This window comes from Eurytemora carolleeae, unplaced genomic scaffold, assembly GCF_000591075.1.
Source record: "Eurytemora carolleeae unplaced genomic scaffold, Eaff_2.0 scaffold880, whole genome shotgun sequence".
Lineage (NCBI taxonomy): Eukaryota > Metazoa > Arthropoda > Copepoda > Calanoida > Temoridae > Eurytemora > Eurytemora carolleeae.
Window position 1 is genome coordinate 1 of NW_019396794.1, and position 25638 is coordinate 25638.

The window sequence follows — 25638 nt, forward strand, 5'->3', positions numbered from 1 at the left end:
GTCGTACCAGGTCGGTTATAGACGGGGGACGACGCTAGTATAGGTTTGGTCGAAAAAATACCTTCAAACGACATCAGCTTAAAGGATGGATACCTATATCCTCCTAGAAATGATTGCGTTCTCTATGAGTGGGAGTGTAGACGAAACAAGTAGGGGTTTAAATATAATACTATAAAAGAAAACTAGTTCTCATGCATTGCAAACTTTTTGAATTTTATATAAGATAGAAAAATTACCAGGTGAAATCTAAATATAAATTTGAGTTCCAGGCCTGTTTAATTATACATTTATGTATGGAACTGGTGGTGTCACCTTCTGGGACGTTTAGAAAACAATTTTCAGGTTTCCAGAAACCAATCATGACTTAGTTCCCAATATCTGACCAATGAGAAAATGTCCCACGTTGAAGTGCTCACAAATAAATAAGGAGCTCACAAATTTTCAAGGGGGACTTCAAATTCAATAGCTTTTCCTGACAAATTAAAATGGCAGTTGTGATTTTAAGGTTTCATTCATAGCATTTTAAGCCCCCCACATAGTTTAAATGTATATTTCCTACTTATTTTTGATAATGCATCTCCTCTCTTTAGATTGCAGCTTATAATTTATTAATTTTCATTTTGCTTTAGAATAAAAGAAATATCTATATAATAAAGCTCTTCGCTCATGTATATATATTTGTATATATATTTATATAGATGTTTATAGCTAAGCTGCGAATGGGCTGAAATTTTTTTATGGAACCCATTGGTACCCTGGGAGTAACATGGGTAAAAAATTCTACTTTTTTAAAATCAATTTTTTTCCCTTAAAATTCGAAACAAATTTTTCAATGGGCAATGTGGGGCAAATCAGCTAGTAACTTATATTTCGACATAATTCACATTCTTAGGGAATAGCTTCTATTTTGAAAATGTTTAGATCATAAATCTACTTAAAGGACTTTAGTAGAAACCATTTTTGAAATAATGAGAAGTAAATATGGATCGATTTACTGTTGTGGATTTAATGGCTAAGGAAGCTACCGTAAAGGTAGCTCGAAGATAAATAGACTTAGTCTCAATTGTTGCCCCCCATACACGGAAATCTTTAGTAAAAGGCGAAAGATTTATTCGGTATGTGTGGAAGGCTTGAGTATGATAATGAAGAAGCACAGTGAAGTATTTGTTTCCAGGGTAGCCATTTTTAGCTGTGTTTTTTTAATATCTTTTTCATAACTATCTTTCTTCTTGAAGAATCAAATTAAAATTGATCTTATTTCACCAATCTTTTTTACTTATGTTTTTATTTTATCTTAATTTGAAGAAAATGCATTTAACTCTACCCTAAAGTGCTGCCATCTTTTGGTATAATTTTGCCCATTTTAGGGTATTGTCAAAGCAACCGGAATAATCTCTGTTTGAGCTCTCATTGGTTCATTCTAATATTGAACATCTCCCATTGGCCATGCTTATAAACCGACACAACAGCTGATATAGAGCAGAAACGTTTTCAATGTTTCTATCTATCTATCATACTAAGTCACAGTCCTACATTCAAACATTGATATGGTTGAGTTGAAATCTTTTAATTCTATATTTAAACCAAAACTTTAAAAGATTTGATTAATAACATTTTTTATTCCCATATTTGCTTTAAATTTTATTTGTTTTAATGAAATTGTAGTTATAATTTTGTTCATGGTTAATTTAACTATATAAAATATTCTAGTACAATAGATGGCAACGTTCCTTCTTTTCTATTTTTTACATTTTATTTATTTAATCTTGGAAAAAATGTCATCTGAGAGAAAATTTCGTTTTCCTTGTTATAATTGACACTTTTGACGTCGTGTATAATTGGTCCATTTCTCTGTTGCCACCTATTTACGTGATTATCTATTTGACTATAATGTATAATTTTACTTCATTATCAGTTTAGCTCAAAGGCATCATACAACGTGGGGTGGGAGCTATTGAACCCCCCCCCCCCCCATGAATTAGTAAAATCTATATTATCTGAGTGGATTTTATTCCCAAACGAGTGCTGAGCCCTCCTGGAAAGAAAAAGCAATAGTATCTGAACTATTTTTAAAATGAAGCTAATTAATTTTAAATTAAATTAACTTTGAATACTGATCATTATACGTAAAGGCCATTAGTATAATGACGCACAATACTCTTTAATTGAAATATTAGGAACCACGTCTACTCAGTATTTAGTAGATGTCTTATTATGATTATTTGCTCCCGTAAGAGCCTTCAGAAATTGCCTTAGCCAACGATATTTCACATCAACTAGGCGGGGCATTGGTTATAGTTTTCAACTAGCAATAACAGCACCTCTCTATTCGATCATTGGTTACTGTATCGCCACTGCGCAAAGTTAACTGTAAAAGTTTCATTTTAAAATAAGTAAGTTCATAAGACAAAATAAGTTTCTGTCCGAAACTAAAACATTAATAAACAAATAAAAATGTTAATAAATTAAAAGCAAATTAAAATTTTGCGAAAGAAAAAATAATCATGAAAAGAATCGTTAATTCTAAATTGCATTTTTTCAAGAATCAAAGAGATTTTCCCATGTCCCTCTAGCGGTATCTTTCTCAACTATTTACACTTCCTACAACCTTAGTTCTCATTGGTCCGATGATAGCTATATCTGCTCTCATTGGTGGAATTATGTTCAAAACGTGTCTAACTGTTACTGCACCGATCCCCGCACTCATATACCTGGCTTGTAGAACTTTTAGTTCCTAAGTTTTCACAACAGTCCTAAAACATAGGGATCGTTCAGATATTTTGGTAATGTAGAATAATTGTGAATTATTAAAATTTCTCGATCGGGTTTAAATACATAAAAAAAACAGTCAACCTCCAATCAGATAATTCTGTAGACCAGTCTATATATATATAATATTCTGATATAATAGAATTGCCATTATATGTTAAAAAGATTTTTTTTTTGTAGTATTTATTTTACTTATCTAAACTAGAAATTCAAGGCGCTTCGCGCCCTTCTTTCTAGGCTTTTAGGGCCCTTCGCGCCCATCTTCTATTTAAATTGTGAACATGTGCTTTTTCTTTACATTTTTAAACAAAGAAGAAAAACATTTTGCGGATTTTTAAAAAAAAATTCGCGGATTTTAAAGAATTTAAATTTTGTTACAAAATTAAAAACCTTTAAAACACATTTTTAAAAAATTTTTATCATTCATAAACCTTCCCTGTGGTCACGTGATGTCCCACAAAAAATTTGAGCCTGATCGGTTCAGTCGTTTTGACGTTTATTGGATACAAACAAACAATCAAACACCCAGACAAGCCAAATTTATATGATATATACTTTTTTTGTCTGTCAGTCTGTCCCTTTGTATCCAATAAACGTCAAACCGGCTGAACCGATCGGGCCCAAATTTTGTGTCGGACAGCACGTAAACCCAGGGAAGGTTTATGGATGATCAAAATTTCAAAAATTTCCCTCCAACAAAATTCGACGTTTTTTTACAATGTATTCAAAGAGAAAATGTTCAAAATTAAAAAAGTCCGATGGCAGTACGGTACCGAGGGGCGGATACAGGGGGGGGCCGGGGGGACATTCGCCCCCCCTGAATTTGGAATTTATTTGTTCCTATTTTCAGAATAGCTTCTTAATAGCATGCTTAAGGGAAAGAAACCCTAGTGCAAAACAGGAAAATATCTGTCTTAATAAACTATAATGTGTGATAAGTTAAAAATCTAATTATTTAGTCTTTAGTCATTAATTTTGACTCTTTTTGAGTCTTTTAAGTCAAACAAAAATTTCACCTGCGGCGTTATTTTTTGTTCCTAATTATGAATTTTTTTGTTCCTAAAAAATCTTGCCCCCCCCCCCTCACTTAAATCCTGTATCCGCCCCTGACGGTACCCTTAAAGTTGTTGCCTGCAATCAAGTATACAATAGGCATGCTTTTTTTTCTAATTTTGAAAACTAATTATTTTCAAATCTATACTGCAGGAAAACAATTCAGAACAATTCAGAAGTGACGCTTTTCAAGAAAAAAATTATAGGATAAAGGTTTCTAGGGTACCGTTGTGAATCGGGCATGTCCCTCATCAGCTGCCGAAACTAGAACTTTTTTTGAGGGAGGGGGGGGGTTACATCAACTTTTAATAATTTAATCACCTTGCAATCTACAACAGGGGAAACTGGATCTCCAAAAAACCTTGAAATTCCATCAATTAACAAATAACGTTTATAATATATGACGCACATGTTACTTTTTACTAAGTGTGACCCAATCATTGTGCTTAGAAGCTGCATCTGACTGCCAAAAACCATTCTTTGTTCGAACGATTCAAAAATCGACATCATTTAGATCTAAAGTAAAATAGCAATATTCAAAACACAGATTTTTATTGAGACTTTTTGAAGCCAAAAAAAGCCCCAGAATGAATTAGATGTTTAAAAGACAGAAAACAATGCTCAATTCTTTAAGAACATGTGAATTTGTTAAGAGAGAAAGTAATGGAATTCCTAGAGGATCTAGATGGAAGAAGAGGTACATGGATATCCCAAACTGAAAAAACAATGAAGTATAAAATTATGTAATTACTCAGTCTATTTATGTGCGATTCTTGCAGGGCCTGTAACTTGGTAATTTTAAGCGACATATTATATAGAGAAAAATTTGCAAAAATCTCATGGTTAATTTTCAGAATTCAAAACTTTCCATGAGCTATAAAAAATAATTTACGTTTCGCAGTTTTGATAAGATAAAGGTTTCCTGGGAGCCATTGTAAATCGTGCATGCTCCTTTTTTTTAAATTTTAGGATCACTTGAAATTACAAAAACAGACCCTTTAACTCGTGGGTTACTTTATGTAATTAAATGCTAGTAGTATAAACCATTTTTATTAAATAATCTTTTTTGTTTGTTTATTTTCTTGTTAACATTTTTTATTTTCAATTATAATGGTTATTGTATCGTTAGAATTGACGAGCGTCAACCCAGACCGAAATTTATTTTCAATAAAATGTGGAACTAACATCTACTTTTTTTTACTCACCGAGGTTTGGTCCATCACCATCACCATCACCGAATTATAAATATAGGTAAACCATGGCAGTGATTTAGATGAATCACTTTACTTGTGCGCCAGTTCAAGTTCAGAAGCTGAACAAGTAGTGACTTCTTAAACTACTTCTCTTGTGCAGTAGTCAAAAGCTTATAAGTGGAACAAATAACTTGATTCATTAGTTTTGGTCTGCATAGTAGGTTTTAATTTATAAAGAAAGAATGTACCTCCAGCATGACCGGTTCAACTATTTCTCTAGTGACATTAACCACTGAACATTGAACAATATTAATAATAAAATAACTATACCTTTTCTCCTCTCCGATACTGTCCCAGTAATTGGCTCGGAGTTCTTAGAAATATCAAATAAAGTATAAAAAGGTAAAAACTATGTTCAATCCAATCCAAATATTTAGCAGAGACTTTCTTTTTCAATTTTAAAAAGAGGGTTTTTAAATAAGATTTTATAGAATTTATTCCTTTTGAATAAAAGTTAAAAATGATATTTTTCCTTTGAGTGCCTGAATGGCGTGTTAACTATTCTTGTATCTGTATCAGAGTCTGATATATCTTCCCTAGAAAACAGCACAAGGTAAATTAAATACTTCCAGTTCCAGCGAGATCTATACAATCCCTTCACTTTACACTTTAAACCCTGAAGTCACATGATGACTTCACATTCATAGCCCTCCCTAAAAAAAATCGTTGTATTTAATACCAACATTACTATCTTTGAAGTAACAGTTTCTAATTGAGGCTGATGTTGTCCTGAAATCCTTTTTTATTTGCTTGGGAACTTGAGGGAAAGAAAATTCATCGCATATCAAACTTTTTCAATCTTTTTCGATTTTCCCAGACACTTGTGAGGAAGACAATTTAAGCTGAATAACCTTCGCTAATCTGACTTTCTTGGAAACTTATGGGGAAGAAAATTCAATTAGAATTGAATACGTTTTCCTCTTTTATTTTTCACAAACTATGAGAGAAGAAAAATCAAACAAAATTGAATTCTTTTCCTTTTACCGTTGTTGCTATTTTTGAGGAAGAATATTCAAATTAAATTGATTTTTCTTAATAGTTTCTTTTTTTCTTGGGCAACACTTTCTTATTGCTCTCTCCTTTCACACTTTCTCACTGGAGGGGGGGGGGGGGGTCACTGACAAAACACTATACAACCCTGCAAACTCCCCTACAATCCCCAAATGACACTCACCTATAGAGAACTTCGAATGAAGGACATTGTCCCAACTGATCTGTTCGAGGAGTTGATGGCATTTCATTTTCTTTGGAAGCATCAAGGTCTGTATTCAAGGTTGTAAATAGTTTTAGAATAAGCCAACAAATATCATTCATTTCACAAATAAAATCTCATAGTTGACATTTTCATTGAATGGTTTTTATGTTTATGCAAAGTTATCTTTCGTTTTTTAAGGGAGGGGGGGGGGGGGCAACACAATTTGTAATCCTCACATACATATATCTTCTTTGCGACAAACCCACAAAACAATTAAGAATCCGGTACCACAACTATTTGTAATCCTCACATATATCTTCTTTGCGACAAACCCACAAAACAATTAAGAATCCGGTACCACAACTATTTGTAATTCTGCTAATTTTATTTCCTGAAAGGGCAACATGATTTTTAAATACTGTTATTCACATTTTTTTTGTCTCTTAATAGATAGAAGTGAATAAAATTAATAATATAAAAGTAGTACAAATGGTTGAGGCTGGTTTGTGTGGAAGGGATTACAAGTTGTTGTGGTTGCAATACCCACTCTCTCTAGGATTAAAATAGAGCAAAGAACTAATACACCCCTTCATCTGTATCAGAGAAGACTCCGGAGCATAGCTTTTCATCAGTTTTCCTGTAAAAAATATAATCAAATAATTGTCTTTAGACAATGTAATGTTTAACAGTGCTTGGGATTGATGCATTATGATTTCTTCATGATCTGTTTATATTAAAGATGCAAATTTTTTAAGTTTTGAAATAATTGTTACTTTTAATTGAGAAATCCCACCTAGCAAAATGAAAACAATTACAATCTTACATCAAGTCTACTTTTGTTAAAACATTGGTACCTATAAACTCATTTAAAAACTAAAATAATGCTAGAGCATTGTGATAACCTGGGAATAATTTTTTAAAGACTTAAATCTCATTTAAAAATGAGTAAATCATTTCAATAAAACGCTCCCAGGAGGGAGGGAAGGCAACCTCCCTAACACAGCTCCCAAACCTCATTTTTACATTTTTGCGAACCTCCCCCAAACAGTCTTTCGGGAATGATCTTCCATCGATTGTCAATTTCTACTTAATACAGGACTAATTCGATTATTTACACACGGTAGTCCATCTATAGTATCTTCCACACTTGCATAATACTTTTTTTTTACAATCAAATATCAGGGAGAAAATGGCTTTTATTTAAAGATTTTTTTCTCAACAAATTCTGGAATGGCTGGGGCCTTTGCTATATATAGCTTTTACAATAAGTAGACAAACAAAAAATATTGTTCATAAAATGTAGATTCTAAAAAGCATTGCTCTTTGTATATTTTTTTCTAGTTATGTAGATATTTAAAGAAAAACTCGGTTTTACCCTAATGATTTAAAAACTATTGGGGCCTTTATTTTCATGAGTGCTACAGATTTTAAAAATATATAGATCGAAAGATAATTTACATTTTCTTTAATTTGAGCATTGCTGAAATTAATTTTTAACGTTTTGAAGGAAAAAAAAACAACAACAAAAAACAATTTGTCCCTATGCTCAAGCATTTAAGTCTAAAAGGCAGCTTAGTTTTGAGTCAGTTTTCTTGTTCTGTTTAAACCTGAACGCCTAAAGAGTTTCTTAGGAAAAAAAACCTATGAGCAACCTGGATGTTTTAGATGACAGGATGGAGGATCTTATCACAGATGAGGGCTCTGAGAGAACATCCAGTGACAATGCTTGATGCACAATATCTGAAAACCAGGGGTATTTATTTTAAAGAATTACCAAAAGGATTGTTGATGCTCATGAGGACATCAAAGGGCAAGTTTTCCCTTTTGATCTCTTTTATCCGAAAATTCATTTATTTTTCCTAAAAGCCATTTATTTTTAGTCTGTATAATCATACCTTTTTAGGAAAAAAAATAATATATATAAGATAATATATACCCCTGCTAAAGAATCCATAAGAATAATTACAAAATAGGGCTGGGCTAATAGTAAATTAAAGTTGAGGCGTGGAAAATATCTGTTTTTATGAACTAAAAATGATTTATTTTAAAACTTGGATTAATGATGAGAAAATTTGCCAGACATAGATGTATGATTTGGGATAGCCTTAGGAAAATGTGAATATCTTTGATTTTCTTTTGTACGAGTTGTTGTCTTTGTCGGAATAAAAAGATTTGCAACTATGAAGATATCTAACATTGTTCAGTGAAAATACCTGCTGTAGGTTTCTTGAGAACTACACCTGCTCTTGAAGGCAAAGGTTGAACAGCCTCCTAGAGAACAATGGGAACACATAATGATGGTGTTATTTCATAAGTATTTCATTAACAGGGAATTTTGTGGAATGAAAATTTTATGAACAAAGAAGATTTTTAAATAACAATTCTGAATAAATTAAAGGGACTTATAGCATATTTTTAGTGTTACATTTTTAATGGGTTTTTGATTGCCTAAAAAAGGTGTCTATTATTTACCTGGGCAGTAGAAGTGGATTCATGCCATTGACCGGAAAATGCCGGTTCTGATCAAAATGAATAGGATGTTGAAAGTTAAAAAAGGAGAGTTCATTGGTTAGTTATAAAATTTGCAGTACAAATTGTATTTGGACTGAAACTGCCAATTTATTGAATGGTCAATTCCATATATTGAATAATTTATTCCTTATCATTCTATTTCCCTCTTAGTACAAAATATTGAGCCTCAATTATATTTATTTTTATCAAATCCTATCCGTAACCTTGAACTCTATTCTCAGGAAAAATTGGCTCTGGAGGACATTCCTTAAAAAGAATTTAGAGAATCACAAAAAGACAAATAATTTATGTCATAACATATCATTCATCCTCAAATCTTAAACACTATAACCTAAACAGACCTGGGTTTGTGGCTGCAGTAAAACCCCTGAAATTCAATGTAACCTATCCTATGACATAAACCTTGACTTTAAGGAAACAAGTAAACTTTAAACAAGTAATATTTTAACCCCTTCCTTTTCAAGTCTTTCTGGACAATGAATGTTTAATAATAATTGACCAATTATTATTCCAGCTAAAGATTCAGTTAAGGAAACAGTTAAAATCTTAAAAATAACTAAATTGCATAAAGATAGCAGGGAATTCTTAAATATTAAAACAATCTTACAGTCATTTACAATTTTTAAAAATCAATATTAATCATCAATTTGATTATAATTCAAAACAAGCATACAATTATTTTTATACCTCAGGGTACCCCAAGGGAGAGTCATAAGGAGCTTTACCATATCCATCTTCTTGATTAGAAAAAGTTGATGGTCTTGGCGGAAGATTATTAGGAGAGGAAAATACTGAAGGTATATGAAACTGTCCACCTCCCAGAAGGAATCCTGGAGGAAAAAAAGATTGACCCATATGAACTGGAAATCTTGGTAACATTGAAGGAAAACCGGCCGGCATTGGGAACCCAGGTGGGAACTGGGGATATGCTCCGTTTTTCTCATCCTTCATCATTAACCATTAAAGATGAAACAAAAATAACATGTCAATTTCTCACATTGTTTACCGTAAGAAGAAAAATTTGTTAAATAAGAATGGTTTTGATCCTGTTGGGAAGAGGAGAATGGAAGAAAAAAGGGCGGAGGTAGAAATATCGGCATCAGTGGTAGACTATCGTAATTTCTGAAGGAAACAAAGTTCAGTTTCACAAGTGTTACAACTAGTGTAAAATTATGGCTACAATACTGAAGACTTATTATGTGTTGATTGTTGGTGCTTGGGTTTCATACTTTTTAGCTGATCCCATAGAAAATGTAAATAATTGCTTTTCTAAGACTAACAAAAAAATTGATACCTTAAAACATTTCAATTACCGGGAGTGAATATTTACTCTAAATATCCTTCAAAAATCATTTTACCCACTTTGATTGGTATCATTTCGCTAACAAAGAATCATTTTGAGAGATTTTGTATTTCAGAAGTAAAATTTTGTTTAAAAAGCTTGTTATAGACTAACTTTTATTTCTTAAACAAATCAAATTAGCCATTTAAAAAATAATATGGTAAAATTTTTTAACTGCTGAGCAAGTGCCTGGAAGGGTCTAAAGACTGGATGCTCTGTTGCTGAGACTGGGATGGAAAAGCTCCTGGTAAGTGTAATCTTGGAAAAGGGGAAGTAGGATATCTAGGGTATTGAGGCGCAAGTGAAGGATCTGGTGGTCTATTTATTCTTGGGGTGGCAAATGAGGAAGTGGGCATAGAAGAGTCTGACGAATTTGAATTCCAGTCTTCAAAATTAGGCACTGACAATCCACTCTTAATTTGAAGTATAGCTAAATAATTATTGAATCAATGCATTGTTGTTAGCCAAATGGTATTAGGATGGGTAATATGACAATAGAAAGAAAAGAGAAGTTTAGGCATCATAACATATTTTTAAAGAATTTTTGAATTTTTGTAGGACAAATTTACTTTTAAGGAAAACAATAGTTTAAAAAACTTCTAACACAAAATGGCATCAAAACATACTAATACTTGTATGTAAAAATTTCCATTGCGGTTGAAATGAAAGAAAAGATTTTTCAAAATTAACATAATTTCAACATCTAGGTATTCTTCCCTGTTGACTGTATGTCGTGTTTTGATAAGAGGAGTTGTAGAGTACAGAGTTAGATACTTCTCGTGGGATCAGGGTGACTGGGTTAGATATTTCATTATGACAAGATTGAAAGGAAACAGAACGATCTGAAGTTGACTCATTTTCTAACGTTTCAGGCACTATTGATTCTTGTGAAAATGCTGCTGAAACAGGGGATCTGATAAAATCTGTATCCATTGCACTGGAGTCTAGTGAAGGGTTACAATAATATGCAGTTTCTATTTCATCATGAAGACCGGTTACTTGGTTAGAAAATGCTTCCTCTATCTCAAATAGATCTGTAGTAAGCTCTGGAAGCATGTACTGATCCCCAGAATTAGGACATGATGCAACTGAAATAGAGATTGGGTCCACTGATGATGATTCATCATTAATGAAGGAGGTGTCTTGCAGTGGGGTGAATGGGGTCAGATCTGATGAAGAGATGAGATCATCTCCAGATGGAATACATTCATTCCCCTCCTTCTCCAACGTAGAAGATAGAATATTTGAGAATAAGTTGTCTCTGGACAAATTTCTGAAATACAGACAACTGAAATGATAATAATAGACTTCCTACTGTCCCTTTGCCAGAAAACAAAATCTGACTATCTCTATTTCCTTATTGTGATACAAACGTATAACATTTGATACATTTTTGGAAAACCCTTGGGCTCTACTTTAATAATTTGCAAAAAAAATTGTGTACAATTGCAAAATTTCATATATTCATTGCAAAATAAAGTTTTTTATCAAAAAATGTGCAAAAACAAAAAGGGCACGATCTATGATAAATTATATACTTTTGAAAAGCCCTTGACACAGTGGACTAAAATATGCCAAAAAAATTTGCAAAATTTTAAAAAACTATCTCTATCCAAAAAAAAAATAAATAAAAAAAGTATAAATTCCAGGCGTCTCGTGCAAAAATTACTTCGCAAAAACTGTGCATTCTGCTTACTTATGATTAGGACTTTCAAAAGAGCTACAGAATGTTAAAATTCATTGACAGAAATTGTAGGTCTAAATATAAATTTAGTCTGGCATAGGTAAAAAAGCATTCAGGCAGAATGCCTGAGGAATCAGGGGACAGGTGAAGTAGCCGGCCCCGCTTTAATCCTTACGTGATAGTTAGGTTTGGATGCTATCTATACAAAATCTTTTACTGAAACAGTGATTCAATTCAGAGACTGACATAGATTTCATTAGTATCAGGTACTGAAATGCTGCATAATAAATTCTATTTTTCTCTTTCATTTCTGACACACATTGGCTTAGGGAAACAAGTTTTCAAGGATTTCTTTAAGTATGTAAACGGGACTGTTTTGAATATATATTTAAACGTTAAATGTAGCTTTACTATTAAAGGGAGTGTTCGCGAAAAACGAAAAGGAGTATAGGCTTAGGGCGAAAAATTTGCTCTTTTAATTGCTACTAATATTACTCCTATCTGTTGCGTCTGTAAGAGGAAAATTGTTGAGAACGACTCAAAATTAAGAGTGTCCATACAAATTCAGAAAGTTGAAACATTCAACTTGGATCGTAAAATAATCATTTTAATTCCAAACAAATCATTCAGATATTACCAACTATAATCATCGAAAATTTTTCGACGTAATAGTTTTTATTTTTATTTTTTCATCATATGAGAGTTACTTCTGCGCCAGCGAAATATTATTTTAAAAAAGTCGTTTTAAACTATTTTCTTCTTTTAGACGCAACAGATCGAAGTAAGACTAGTAGCGATCTAAAGCGTCTTTTTTCGCCGTAAGCCAATACCCCCTTTCATTTTTCGTGAACTCTCCCTTTAATAGTTAAGATATTTGGGAACATTGAATTCTATCATCTATTTTAGATAGTTTTTCTTCCGAGCATAAGTTGTATATATAATTTCGACGGGGTAACGTATTTGAGAAAAAGCTTTGATCGAAATGGGAAAATAGGGAGAAATGAACCTTTTTACTAAAATCAAACACAAAGTTAACCCAGTCTGCATGTTCAAAAAATTTAGACGTGAACCGTGAGTAGGTTATATGGAACCTATATAATTGTAATCCAACTATTCTGAATAAAGTATGATTTTAACCGCCAATTCACAGAAAAAGAAGAATTTCACGTTCATGGCATTTTAAGAATATGTGTTAAGGGACTGACTATTCAAGAAAACCTCAGTGCGAAAGTATCACTGCTCGATTTATAACAATACCATGAAACTTGTGGAAGATAACTTCGTTTTCCTGACTCTGAAAATTTATTTCTGTGAATTTTTCCATTGTATCCCTGAGCCGCACTTTTACGGAGACCCCAAATGAAAATTTTATATAAAGAAAACCCTGGATATCTAATCCGGAATTAATCAGACAAAGCTTTAAAGGGTAAGGTTGTAAATCGGACATTGTCCTATATGCATGAAAGGTCACTTGAAATTACGCTTGTGTTTCCTTTAACAATCCGGCATACATAATCCTCACCATATATTAATAATATCTTGAAAATCGTACCTATCTTCTTCATCCAATTCGCTATAACGCTCTGCCATTGTGATTCTAGAAGATCTATGAACATAAAATCGTTACAAAAAATATGAAATATTCAAACTCATAATTTTCCAATTTTTTCTTTATTAGTTTTCAACACAAACTGCCTTTATATTGACTTAGGGACAAGATGTGAAACTTCGCAGCGCTAATTAAAGCAAATAAAAAATGAGAATTAAAGGCAAAAAATCCGGTAACTGTAGTTTCGCGGATTTCCCCGCATTGTTTCGAGGGTTTAACGATACTGCATGGAGATGAGCCCTGAATCCTTCAGTTTCATGATTTTCTTCATAATTTCAGGATTCTTCAGATGCTCACTTACAGCCTGGATAAAAATATATTAAGTTATAAATTAAAACACATAAATGTATGATGCTTTTCATCAAAAAAAAAAAAAAAATTACCTGAGGGTCACTCTGCATCTGTTCTAAAATCATTCTCATCGCTGGATCCTAAACATACCATAATTACATAATTCAGAAATAAAAAAGCGAATTTTACTGTATTCTGATATGGATCTATTAATAAAAAGACCACCACCAAGTGAGGACTAATTTCTTCCCGGCCCTTGACCCAAGGCTACCCAGCCAAAGGTGTATATTTCCTCTAAAAGCATCCTTCCAGCCATTAAGACCCCTGCGCGGAGGAAAAAAGTTTTTTTGCTGATCAAATTAAAATAACCTACACTGGTTAGGCGGGTCCAAACTACACAGTAAATTGTGATTTTTTAAATTTTTATACTCTTGTGCTTTGTAGTTTAAATAAAGTATGAAATATGAAATGGAATATGAATGAGGGAAAATAGATGAATTCAAGTAATAAGAGTATAAAAATGATATCAATTTAATTTTTATTTTTCAACCATTTTTTGAACTATTTCCCCCCACGCATACTCAAAATGTCTGCTTACCCCCATAATCTGCTGAACTTCAGGGTCGTTCATGGCTCTCTCTCTCGTCTTCTCAGGGTCACCACCTCCAGTACTGTACTGGCGTACTGCACAATCCTTGTATCCTAAACAAAACAGAGCTCAATTGGTGCGTTTCCGTAGGTATTTTTAAAATCCCACTACACCTTGCGAAAAACATGAAACCTCGGGCATCAACCATCAATATACAAATAGTTACCCATACTTTTTACTACAGTAAATTCCACTTAAAATCATTTAGCACCCTTAATTCCGTGGTTAAAACCCTAAAAATTCCAAATCTGCGGAAGAAAATTGTTATTGCAACAAAGTATAAACTTCACTCTCAGAAATATCTTAATTCTTGGCTTATATATTTTCTTGAAAGATCATACCCCCTCTTCAAANATTAGAAATGGTTGCGGTAGAGGAAATTTCTTTTTGCTGAAAGTAACAAAACAGAAAGAAATTCTACCCACTACCCAGTGGGTGTCATCCCCCCTCTTTGCCAGTGGATGTCATTACCACCCGGCTCCCCTCCTATATTTGAAGAATTTAATTATCAATTCACGCGCTTACCAGTCTTAGCCTCTGCCGAATCTGGATCCAGTTCCATAGCCTTCGAGTACACGTCCATTGCCTTCTGGATTTGTCCCATAGCCTTGATAAATATAATTCATTTAATTTAATCGAACTATTCATACTTCATCCATTAATTAATCAGATAAAAATAAATTTAATACTTTTTTCAATTGTTCGAGAAAAAACAATCAATCGGAATTCCTCAGAATACAATCATGCTTGATGATCTATGATTGCAAACAGATCTTATTATTGGCCAGAATTGCCTCCGTGTTATGAAAAACGGGTTTAACGAAACTTCCATTAACATTTTAACTTGTTGCTGTTTGCTGTTGTTTGTCCATACTGGTATTGTAGATTTTAAAAATCAAATTCATCGTCGAATAATTTTTTTACTTGAATGCGGGGGGGGGGGGGGTTTGATCTTTTAAAAACACGTTTCTCTGAAGAATGAATACCTTGAGTACATTTCCCTTCCTAAGATAGGCCTTGACGAAGACAGGATCCAATTCTATACTTTTATCACAATCCTAGAAGAAAGAGAGAATAAAAAAAAAACATTTTTATGGTTAACTCAGAGAACTTTAAGTTTCACTTTAAGGGCTTGTCAATGCAATTTAAAAGAGACCCGCAGATAAAAATGCAATTCACCACGGTAACTTTTACACCTTGAGCTGAGCAACATTGAGGGAAACATCGTCTTGTTCAATCTTTTAAATTGTGTCAATTTTTGTCTTTAAATTTTAGACAGACAAACAAGAATGTCTTTATGTTAGAGGATAACGTTATCAGTCGGACATGCAATGCGTCAATTGAACTTTTAACATTTTTTCATAATGCACAAAATTTAAATTTAAATTTTACGTTATGCAAGAACAATGACGATTGAAAATTAGATCAAATTACATTGACATTTTAATAGGAACATCCTTTGAACCCCACTACCTTTAGAGCTAGATCGAATGCAGTGAGTTTGGTGTAACAGGCAGCGCGGTTGGAGTAAATTCTTGAATCCTAGAAACCGACAATATTCATTATTCAAATTATTTCAAACCAAGTATCTTTAACGAGTTTTGATGCTATTTTCGTTTAGATTAGAAAGATAACTTTGATAACAGTGTCGTATCTTTAAATAAAAAAAATATTTTTGTTAAGCTAGAAAAAAGGGTCCCATAATTTTGATTACAGACCCGTGTTTTCAAACGTATCTCGATACCTAATAAAAATAATTGCCCGATATGTCCTTTATTTGACTGGCAACATATATCAGAAATGAGCATTTTTCTTTCACAAAAGAGTAGACACTTATTAAAATGCAATAGCAAAATGAGGACTCACAAAATAATGCACAGTGAGGACGCACAAAAGTGTGACTAACATACATACATTTATCAAAGATCTGATTATTAAAATATAAATGTAGTTCATCAATGATTAATGAACATGTCAGTTCCTTAGGGTTTCGTTTGATGGCTTCACTGTAGAATTTAACAGCATCCGCCCACTGTCCTTTCTTGAAGCTAAAATAGATTAATTTAAAGGGAGTGCTCACGTTATTTCAAAAATGAAAGGGGGTATCGGTCGAGTCGAATTAAATTCGATTTGGATCGTTACTAATATCACTTCCACTTGTTGCATCTATAAGGAGATAGGCGCAACAGATAGAAGTAAAATTAGTAGTGATTCGATACCAGCCTGTACCCATATTCATTTTTCGCGAACATTCCCTTTAACATGCAGCAGGCCCGATCTACAATGGTTCCCTCCTTTATCTGAGCAAAACTGTGATTTTTCGATCTGTTACATTCTAACAATTTTTTATCTCTGCTGTATACATCCGCATCTAATTTTTTTTAGAGAAATCACATCTCAAGTTATCGGTTTTCAAAAAGAAGACCGGGATTTTTTTTTGCTTTGACTATAGTTAAAAGGTTGTATGGTTATATACCGTTACTTTAGGGGTCACATGAAATTACGTCAATTCGATTTTTTTCAGAAATTACGTTGAAGAAGAATAAAAACTTAATTAACGTTATTAACCATATCCCCATTTCAAAGAAATTTTTTATTTTTGAAAATGCACCAATTACAGAAAAAATCCGTACAATCTGTACAATTTTCGAAAAAAAATCCGTACAATCCGTACAATTTTCGAAAAAAAAACACAATACAATCCGTACATTTTTTTGGAAAAAAATCCGTACATTTTTTTAAAAATCCGTACAATCAGTACAATTTTCGAAAAAATCCCTACAATCCGTACATTTAAGAAAAATAAAACCATTTTATAAAATCCGTACATTTTGGCCACCCTGCAATTAAAAACAAACTCTTAGCAAATTTGAAAACGCTTGAAAATAGTAACTTCAAATTTAAAGAAAGGGGGCGTAAAGGGCCCTAATAGCAAACAACCCTTTTTAATGTTATCATGTTGGAAAAAACTATTTTGTTGGGTGTCCAAGAGGGACGCCATTTTTTACCTCTCGTTTCCTTTTTGTTTCTCCTGATCTGCTAATTCCGGGTTGATATACGCCAGCTCAGCAGCCTTCTTAATCTCACTTTCAACCTTTATATCCAATAATATAATATATATTTGACCTCAGCAGCCTTCTTAATCTCACTTTCAACCTTTAATCCAATAATATAATATATATTAGAGCTCAGCAGCCTTCTTAATCTCACTTTCAACCTTTATATCCAATAGTATAATATATATCAGAGCTCATCAGCCTTCTTAATCTCACTTTCAACCTTTAATCCAATAATATAATATATATTAGAGCTCAGCAGCCTTCTTGGTCTCACTTTCAACCTTTATATCCAATAGTATAATATATATTAGAGCTCAGCAGCCTTCTTAATCTCACTTTCAACCTTTAATCCAATAATATATATTAGAGCTCAGCAGCCTTCTTAATCTCACTTTTAACCTTAATATCCAATAGTATAATATATATATTAGAGCTCAGCAGCCTTCTTAATCTCACTTTCAACCTTTAAATCCAATAATATGATATATATTGGAGCTCAGCAGCCTTCTTAATCTCACTTTCTACCTTTATATCCAATAATATAATATATATTAGAGCTCAGCAGCTTTCTTAATCTCACTTTCAACCTTTATATCCAATAGTATAATATATATATTAGAGCTCAGCAGCCTTCTTAATCTCACTTTCTACCTTTATATCCAATGATATGAAATATATTAGAGCTCAGCAGCCTTCTTAATCTCACTTTCAACCTTTATATCCAATAATATAATATATATATTAGAGCTCAGCAGCCTTCTTAATCTCTCTTTTTACCTTTATATCCAATAGTATAATATATATTAGAGCTCAGCAGCCTTCTTAATCTCTCTTTCTACCTTTATATCCAGTAGTATAATATATATTAGAGCTCAGCAGCCTTCTTAATCTCACTTTCTACCTTAATATCTAATAATATGTTAAGCTGGACAAATCATTCCCATCTACTTTAAGATCATTCTTTTACGCCTTTTACAGTAAAGATAAAAATAACCATATTTTAAGATTAACTTCTAAAAATAAATTTGCATTTCACCTTCTTGGAAATGTGAATGTATATTGTAGATACCACTAATGTCTAACATTCTTCAACATTTTTAACAGCATTTATATATATATTAGTTTTTAAATAGGATTTTATAATTATTTTAGCGTTAACGTATGTTGCTGGGATATGCGATTACAGAGATCTATTAAAGAATATGCGGTATTTTCCACAGCAGGTTCCATTGTGTACAACTGCCAATAAACAGACGTCTGCATTCAGGTATGTTTAAAATTCTTTTGGATATGAAATACAAAAACTTCAAAAATAGACTAAATTCATAAATTTTATGTAAGAAGTTAGAGCATTTCTTTAAAAATGTAAAACTTAACCCCTGAATGAGCATTACATTTAACAAGTGGCCATTAGATGGCTGTCAAAAACCTTTCGTGGAAATAAAGCGGTCGTGCCGGTACAACTATAGGCCTGCTTAGCCTAGTCCGTGAGAGTTAATGAGCAGTCTGTGTATATCTAGTCTGTGGTTACCTCGGACAGATTCTGTCTGTACTCCGGTGTTCTGTGTTCAGTTAGTGCCTTCTCATATCCAACCTTCGCCGCCTAAATATGATTTATATATAATAAATATTTTTTTAACCCCCTTTTCAATACTCGATGATAACATTTTACTTGTCCCTAAATCTTGGCGATCAGATGGTATAAACCTTTCATATTTTAAACTATTTGATCCAACAGAATTCTTAGTTTGAATATCAGACTTTTATAGAACCATTTTTTATAGAGTTACTTTTTATTCTGTCACACTTATTAGTTTCTTTTCGTTTCAAAATTAGTTTAGTTTACATATTATTATTCAATATCCTAGCCAAATATTTTAGATTTTTTTTTCATTCAAATACTCACCAAAAAAAGTTAAGTTTAAAAGTTTTGATATAGTAAGATCTTGCAATTTTTCAAATATCGTTGACATTTGTAAGCCTGAAGACCTAAATAACTTAAATATTTAAAATGACGGAAAGAACGGCCTGCCCAGGACTAGTTCTAAAGCCATCCTCATACGTCATGGTATAGTTAAATAAAGTGGTTAGAATCCATTTGATTTTATGCAGAATAGGATCCGGATCCAGGTCATCACTATTTCTTACTGATTTTAGAATTTAAGAATTTTTCCCCTCTATATTTTCCACTTATTTTTATGCTAAACCTTGATGAACCTTGAAAAGATAAGGACATTTTAGATGATCTCTCTTATCAACCGTTCAGATTTGGGTTTAGAGAGAAAAAGATTTTTTTTGGATCCGGATCCGTGGATCCAAATATTTATGCGGATCCGGATCCTAAGCACTGGTTGCATAGAACACCAATCCTATCACTTCTAAATCTCATTAAACCCCCCCCCCCACATTACCTGAAGATCTCCAAGTTTCTTGTGTGCTGTCGCGAGCCGGTTATATGCCTTGGCTATTAGTTTAAAATCTGCCCGGTTCTCTCTTCCTACTTCAATAGCAGTCTCACACTCTTTAATCGTCTAGAACAACAAGTTTCTAGACAGAGGGTGTACATTTTAAGGATTACAAGGCAACTTTCTCCAAGAAGTCATTTATTTTCCCAAATTTAGTGAGAAAAAAAAACCAAAATGTGCATCACTTCTGGGGGAAATAGATGGGTTTCAAAAGAGGGAAAAAAATTTCGAGAAAATACACACCCCTGTAAAAATAACATCTTTTGCTCTTCAGCGCGTTGCAAATTTTATCGTAGAGGAGGAGGGGAAGCTAGTCTAAGTTGGGTATCAGAAGCGAGCAAGAATATGAACTAGCTAAATCTCAGACGACTGTTTTGATTTAAATTACATAGGTGTAAGATAAGGAAAGAAAGCAAAGACAGAAGATGAGGTAAAGGGAAAGGAAAAGGGGGAGGAAAAAAAGGAGAAAAAAGGGGATGGAAAAAGGGGAAGAAAAAAGTGGAAGAAAAAAGGGGAAGAAAAAAGGGAAAGGAAAAAGGGGAAGGAAAAAGGGAAGGAGAAAGGTAGGGAAGGAAAAGGTATAAATGGGGAAAAGTAGAGATGGGTAAGGAAGGGAGGCTTTGAAGGAAAATGAAGTTGGGGAAGGGAAAGGTAGAGAAGGGAAAGGTAGGGGAGGGAAAGGTAGGGAAGGGAAAGGTAGGGGAGGATATCCAATAGTATAATATATATCAGAGCTCATCAGCCTTCTTAATCTCACTTTCAACCTTTAATCCAATAATATAATATATATTAGAGCTCAGCAGCCTTCTTGATCTCACTTTTAACCTTTATATCCAATAGTATAATATATATATTAGAGCTCAGCAGCCTTCTTGGTCTCACTTTCAACCTTTATATCCAATAGTATAATATATATTAGAGCTCAGCAGCCTTCTTAATCTCACTTTCAACCTTTATACCAAATAANGAAAGGTAGGGAAGAGAAAGGAAGGGGAGGGAAAGGTATGGGTGGAAAGGAAAGGTAGGGGAGGGAAAGAGAATGTTAAAATTTTAATAAAGGGTCCAGTGAATATGGAACACAGCTGGTTTGCAGTGAATACAAGGCAAAACTATTTGGTCTGTAACAGAAACAAATACGCATAAGATTGCTTAATGAAAGTTGTAGAATCAATTTCAAGTGACTTCGTCATTTAAAGAGTTGCATTTTTGAATTACAACGTTTATCTTTCAAGCATGCGTTATCTATCATCTTCTCTTTTAAAATTAATTTGATTTTAAAGTGACTTGACCATTTCAGATAGAGATCAAGAACGAATGGAACTTAACACATATCATTTATCAGGGTAGAAAAAACTTGCGCATCTTCAGTAAATTATGAACATCTAACAATTTAAAGGGTACCGTTGTGAATTGGAAATGTCCCTCTGTAACTAGAAGGTCATTTGAAATTTCAATGACAGTACATTAAAATTACGTCTTCCTTTTCCACAATTTGTTGTGTCCCACTGACAATAACTATTTTTTAAAAATTTTAGGCGGGGNTTGGGGAGAACAATCTGATAAAATTTACCTTGTCGTACTCCTTCATCTCGAAGTAGACGGCGGCGAGGTTGTTGTGAAATGTCAACTCTGTGTTGTCCAGCTCGATTGCCTTCATATCAAATCATTAGTTTAAATGTTAAGAAAATTGTAAAATTCTAGATTGTGTTATGTAAAATGTGAAACTTCTTCAAAATCCGTAGAATGGAAAAAACTTGTCCTAAATCCGTAGATTGGAAAAACCTTGTCCTATGCTATTCATCCGTCCAGGTTTTTTTTTACGTTTTCATATCTTATAAAAATAAAATATTTTGTATAATCGTATCACGAAATGTTAATGAATCCACTTATCAATTAACATTCGATATAAGAGACGAATTAGTACTAAATTTATCTATATATATGTACTATGCTTGTCTGTCTGTCTGTTTGTTTGTATCCAATGAACATTAAAACGGCTGAACCGATCGGGTCCAAATTTTTTGTGGGACCTCGCGTGACCCCAGGGAAAGTTAATTGATGAACAAATTTTCTAAAATTTTGCTTCTAACAAAATTCGATTTTTTAAAATGTTGAAAATCCGCGATTCTTTTTTATATAAAGTCCGCAAATCTGTTTTGATTCACAATGTTAACAAAGAGATCATGTTCACAATTGAAGGAAAAGATGCGCGCAAAGCGCTTTAAAATCCTAGTGATTTATAAATGTGCTTAATAAGTCTCATTTATGATAATTTATAATTTCCAGTTTTGTAAAATAAATCTTACTTTGGTGTAGTGTTTGATGGCGGTCTGGAAATCCTTTTTCTTGTAGGCCTGGTTACCCAGCTCCTTCTCCTTCAGCGCACCTTCAACATCCATTTTATTTTCTGCAATATATCACGTATAGTACAGGGATTTATTTAGGGATTAATAGGGTTTTAAACCCTAGCAAACCCGTAATTTTACTACTTTATATTAGACTGTTCACTTGTAATTTCATGGAACTATCCATTTAAAAAGGGTCATTTCCGATTCACAACGGTACCATTTCATCTCATTTCCGATTCACAGCGGTACCATTTCATCAAGAATGAATGAGATATCCATTGTTATCGAATCGAACATGCCACTCAATAAATGGAGTCTCTTGAAATAACCAGTCTTTAGTTAACAAAAATATGTAAAGTTGTCAAGTATGTACAAATTTTCAAAATTAGCGTTTTAAAAAATGTAAAATTGTAAAAAATATATTTTCTAAATGCTCATTACTTGTGCTTTGTACTTGAGGGAGGAGTGGGAGATCCATATTTGAGTATACTTATAGTTGCAAGAAAATTTCTTAATTTTAATATTTACATAGACATGGCATATTGTATATTGTAATACTAAACTATCATTGAATTCATCTCATGATAGATCAAAACATATTTTAACTGGGGTTCAAAGAATACATAATGTTTAAAATGGACGGAATGTTAAACTCACAGCTTCAGATCAATTCTTGCAAAACATTTTCCTGACTTAATGATGATTTTTTTGCATATTTCTTTCAAGAAAATTTCGAGTTTACAGTACTCATTAATAAGAATCAGATCTTTTTAATACTAGATTTAAACGTATCTCATCAACTTTGAAGTGCTGTTGCTGGCAATACAATTAGTAGTGCTGTTGTAAAAAGAACAACTCTTGAGACTATTATGCTGTTGCTGTTGTTCTAAACTATAAAGGCCAGTAGTGCTGTTGTAAGGAGAACAGCTATCGAGACAAATATGCTGTTGCTATTGTTCTAAACTATAAAGGCTAGTAGTGCTGTTGCAAGGAGAACAGCGGTTGAGACAAATATGGTGTTGCTGTTGTTACACCAATGATCAAAGTCACAGAAGCAATAAGTTGTGTTGTCATAATAATTCCTCTCCACGTCTAGTTCCTAAAACAATTTAAACCAATCGATTCAGACTTTTATTTTTTTTTGCAGTGCTTAGGATCCGGATTCGGTGGATCCGCAAACTTTTGGCTTCATAGATCCAGTTCCGCAAAAATATGCGACTCCACGGTTCCGGATCTAAGAAGCAAAATATCAACTAAACACAAAAATATTTATTAAATCCGAAAGAAATTACCTGGATCCGGATCCGTTTTTTCCCAATGCGGATCCAAGATCCGGATCCTTTTTGGATATAAAATTGCCATGAGCCTTATCATGCGAGGCGGGTGATACATTTGTTAGGGGTAATAAAAGGATTTAAAGGTAATAAGTACCAAAAAATAATTAAAACTTGCCTGTTAATATCAAATTTTAATTTTTTCTTGTTAAGCGTTATAAAAGTTATCTAAATAAAGTTCTTGGCTAATATATATATACACATGTTAGCTATAGCTGGCAAATCGGCTGGACCAAATTGACTAATCTTATTTGGGTACCCCCATGGGTACCCCGAGGATAAAATAGGCTAAAATATTAGAATTTTTTGATAATCCACGGGTATTATTTCATTAAAAATAATACCTTAATCCTATTAAAGACGTACTGACCAAGCTTGACGTCACTGGAGGCAGGTCTGCAACCTTCATACTTATCTAAATATATATTATTATTATTATTATTATTTATGCCAATATCTATGCCACTAACTAGATAAATACAGACTGCTTTCAAGCTCTCACTGGATAGGCTAAGCAGGCCTATAATTGTCCCGGCACGACTTGCTACATTACCACCTAAGGTTTTTTAATACCATCTAATACCGGCTAGTTCAGGGTTCCTCCCAGAGCAAATTTGGGTCAGTTTACCTGATCCATCTTACCCGCCACTTTCAGATTTTGAAAATTACTGCAAATTTTGAGCAAAAACGTGCCACTTTTGGAGAATAATCTGCCCATTAAGAGAACAAATCTGCCCATTGAGGGGAAAAGTCTACCAAGTAACATAAGAATATACAAATTTTAGCCAAAAATACCAAGCGAGATCTCCAATTGGTAATATCTTTAATATTAAATGAAAAAATCTGCCATAAAGTGTGCCATAAATAATGTCTTGGCAAATCAAATCTGCCACAAACATAATTTAAATGAAAAAATCTGGCACACAAATTATGAATAGCTTATAACTGCCACAAAATTATGTTATATCATAAGAAATATCAGATCAAATGCCACAAGTTATATTCTGGCACATAACACCTGCCACAAATGCAATTAAGCGTAGAAAATCTGCCACAAAATTATTTTATATCATAAGTCATAACAAATATCAGAACAAATCCCACAAGTTACCTCTGACATATAACACCTGATACAATATCAAAGTTTAAAAAATATGCCACCTTCGTTATATAAAAGCATGAAATATGTCAAAAAATATTTCAACGCAAAAATGCTTTAGCCTCGATTCTTAAATCTTAACAATTTAACAGCTTTTTAGGTTTTAACGTCATAAAAAGATTTGTACAGTAGAACCTACTGTGGAAATGTCGCATATTCTAGTCTTTTCAAGATCTCTTAACTCTCTTATCTCTGATCTATGCCTAAATTTATTATGCTAACCTAACAGAGACCTTAACTCATTGCTGATAACAAAATTATATTAGCGTCAAATCGAAAAAAAAACAAAAGAAATGGAATATTTGTCAGCATGAAAGAAAGAACGCATATACTGGTTAAAAAATCACAAAATTTTATTCTTAGAACCTATTGTTATTTGATGAAATATAAAACCGAGTGTGTACTTTGTTTTATAACCGGCACGTTGAGTAGAGCAAGACTCCACTTTATATTAATTATTTACAACTAACAACTATTAACAGTTTGAGTCTGGAAACCCATCAAGATATCATAAATTACACTAATCAAGGGAGGGGGGGGGGGGGGGGGGGGGTCTAGCACCGCGTATAGGGGTGGTAGCGTTTGCGGATAAACATATTGAAGTTAAATGGCCGGCCCTAAGTGTATTCTTTAGGAAATTAACCTTTTACACACCATCCTTCGTTTGGTTCCATTTTTTCATACAGTGGTAGGCGATTTTATCAATACAATGAAGACGACTTTCGAGCTTAACTTTGGTTTATACGCATAAACATATAATGCAAGATACTGAGAAACTGTCGAAAAAAATTTTTTTAACAAAGATGAATACAATTAATCAAAACTTAGGTAAAAAGACGTGTTAATTGTATTGATACAATCGCCTACCACCGTACTAAAATCCTTGAAAAGGAAGT

The 25638-nt window shown here is 33.0% G+C and overlaps 2 protein-coding genes and 2 non-coding genes across 4 annotated transcripts; all 4 read right to left on the minus strand.

Annotated features, from left to right (window-relative positions):
• Positions 1–1018: 1018 nt before the first annotated feature.
• Positions 1019–1137, minus strand: LOC111708761 (U5 spliceosomal RNA). The gene has a single exon (XR_002766730.1). It is a non-coding gene; the product is annotated as a U5 spliceosomal RNA (small nuclear RNA).
• Positions 1138–2225: 1088 nt separating this feature from the next.
• Positions 2226–2366, minus strand: LOC111708760 (U4 spliceosomal RNA). The gene has a single exon (XR_002766729.1). It is a non-coding gene; the product is annotated as a U4 spliceosomal RNA (small nuclear RNA).
• A 294-nt stretch (positions 2367–2660) lies between these two features.
• Positions 2661–13467, minus strand: LOC111708753 (uncharacterized). Its single transcript, XM_023482214.1, has 16 exons — positions 13381–13467; positions 10862–11417; positions 10334–10557; positions 9849–9924; positions 9490–9747; positions 9006–9048; positions 8743–8789; positions 8484–8541; positions 7923–8010; positions 6858–6907; positions 6250–6337; positions 5548–5611; positions 5346–5388; positions 4495–4537; positions 4144–4183; positions 2661–2753 (listed from the first exon to the last, which is right to left on the minus strand). Exons 1-16 carry the CDS (start codon positions 13416–13418, stop codon positions 2676–2678), a joined length of 1794 nt encoding a protein of 597 aa, XP_023337982.1. The 5' UTR covers positions 13419–13467; the 3' UTR covers positions 2661–2675.
• A 16-nt stretch (positions 13468–13483) lies between these two features.
• LOC111708754 (stress-induced-phosphoprotein 1) lies at positions 13484–23210 on the minus strand. Its single transcript, XM_023482216.1, has 12 exons — positions 22208–23210; positions 21472–21552; positions 19848–19967; positions 18968–19039; positions 17386–17471; positions 16359–16425; positions 15851–15919; positions 15364–15435; positions 14903–14984; positions 14327–14430; positions 13821–13868; positions 13484–13741 (listed from the first exon to the last, which is right to left on the minus strand). Exons 1-12 carry the CDS (start codon positions 22298–22300, stop codon positions 13652–13654), a joined length of 984 nt encoding a protein of 327 aa, XP_023337984.1. The 5' UTR covers positions 22301–23210; the 3' UTR covers positions 13484–13651.
• Positions 23211–25638: the final 2428 nt, after the last annotated feature.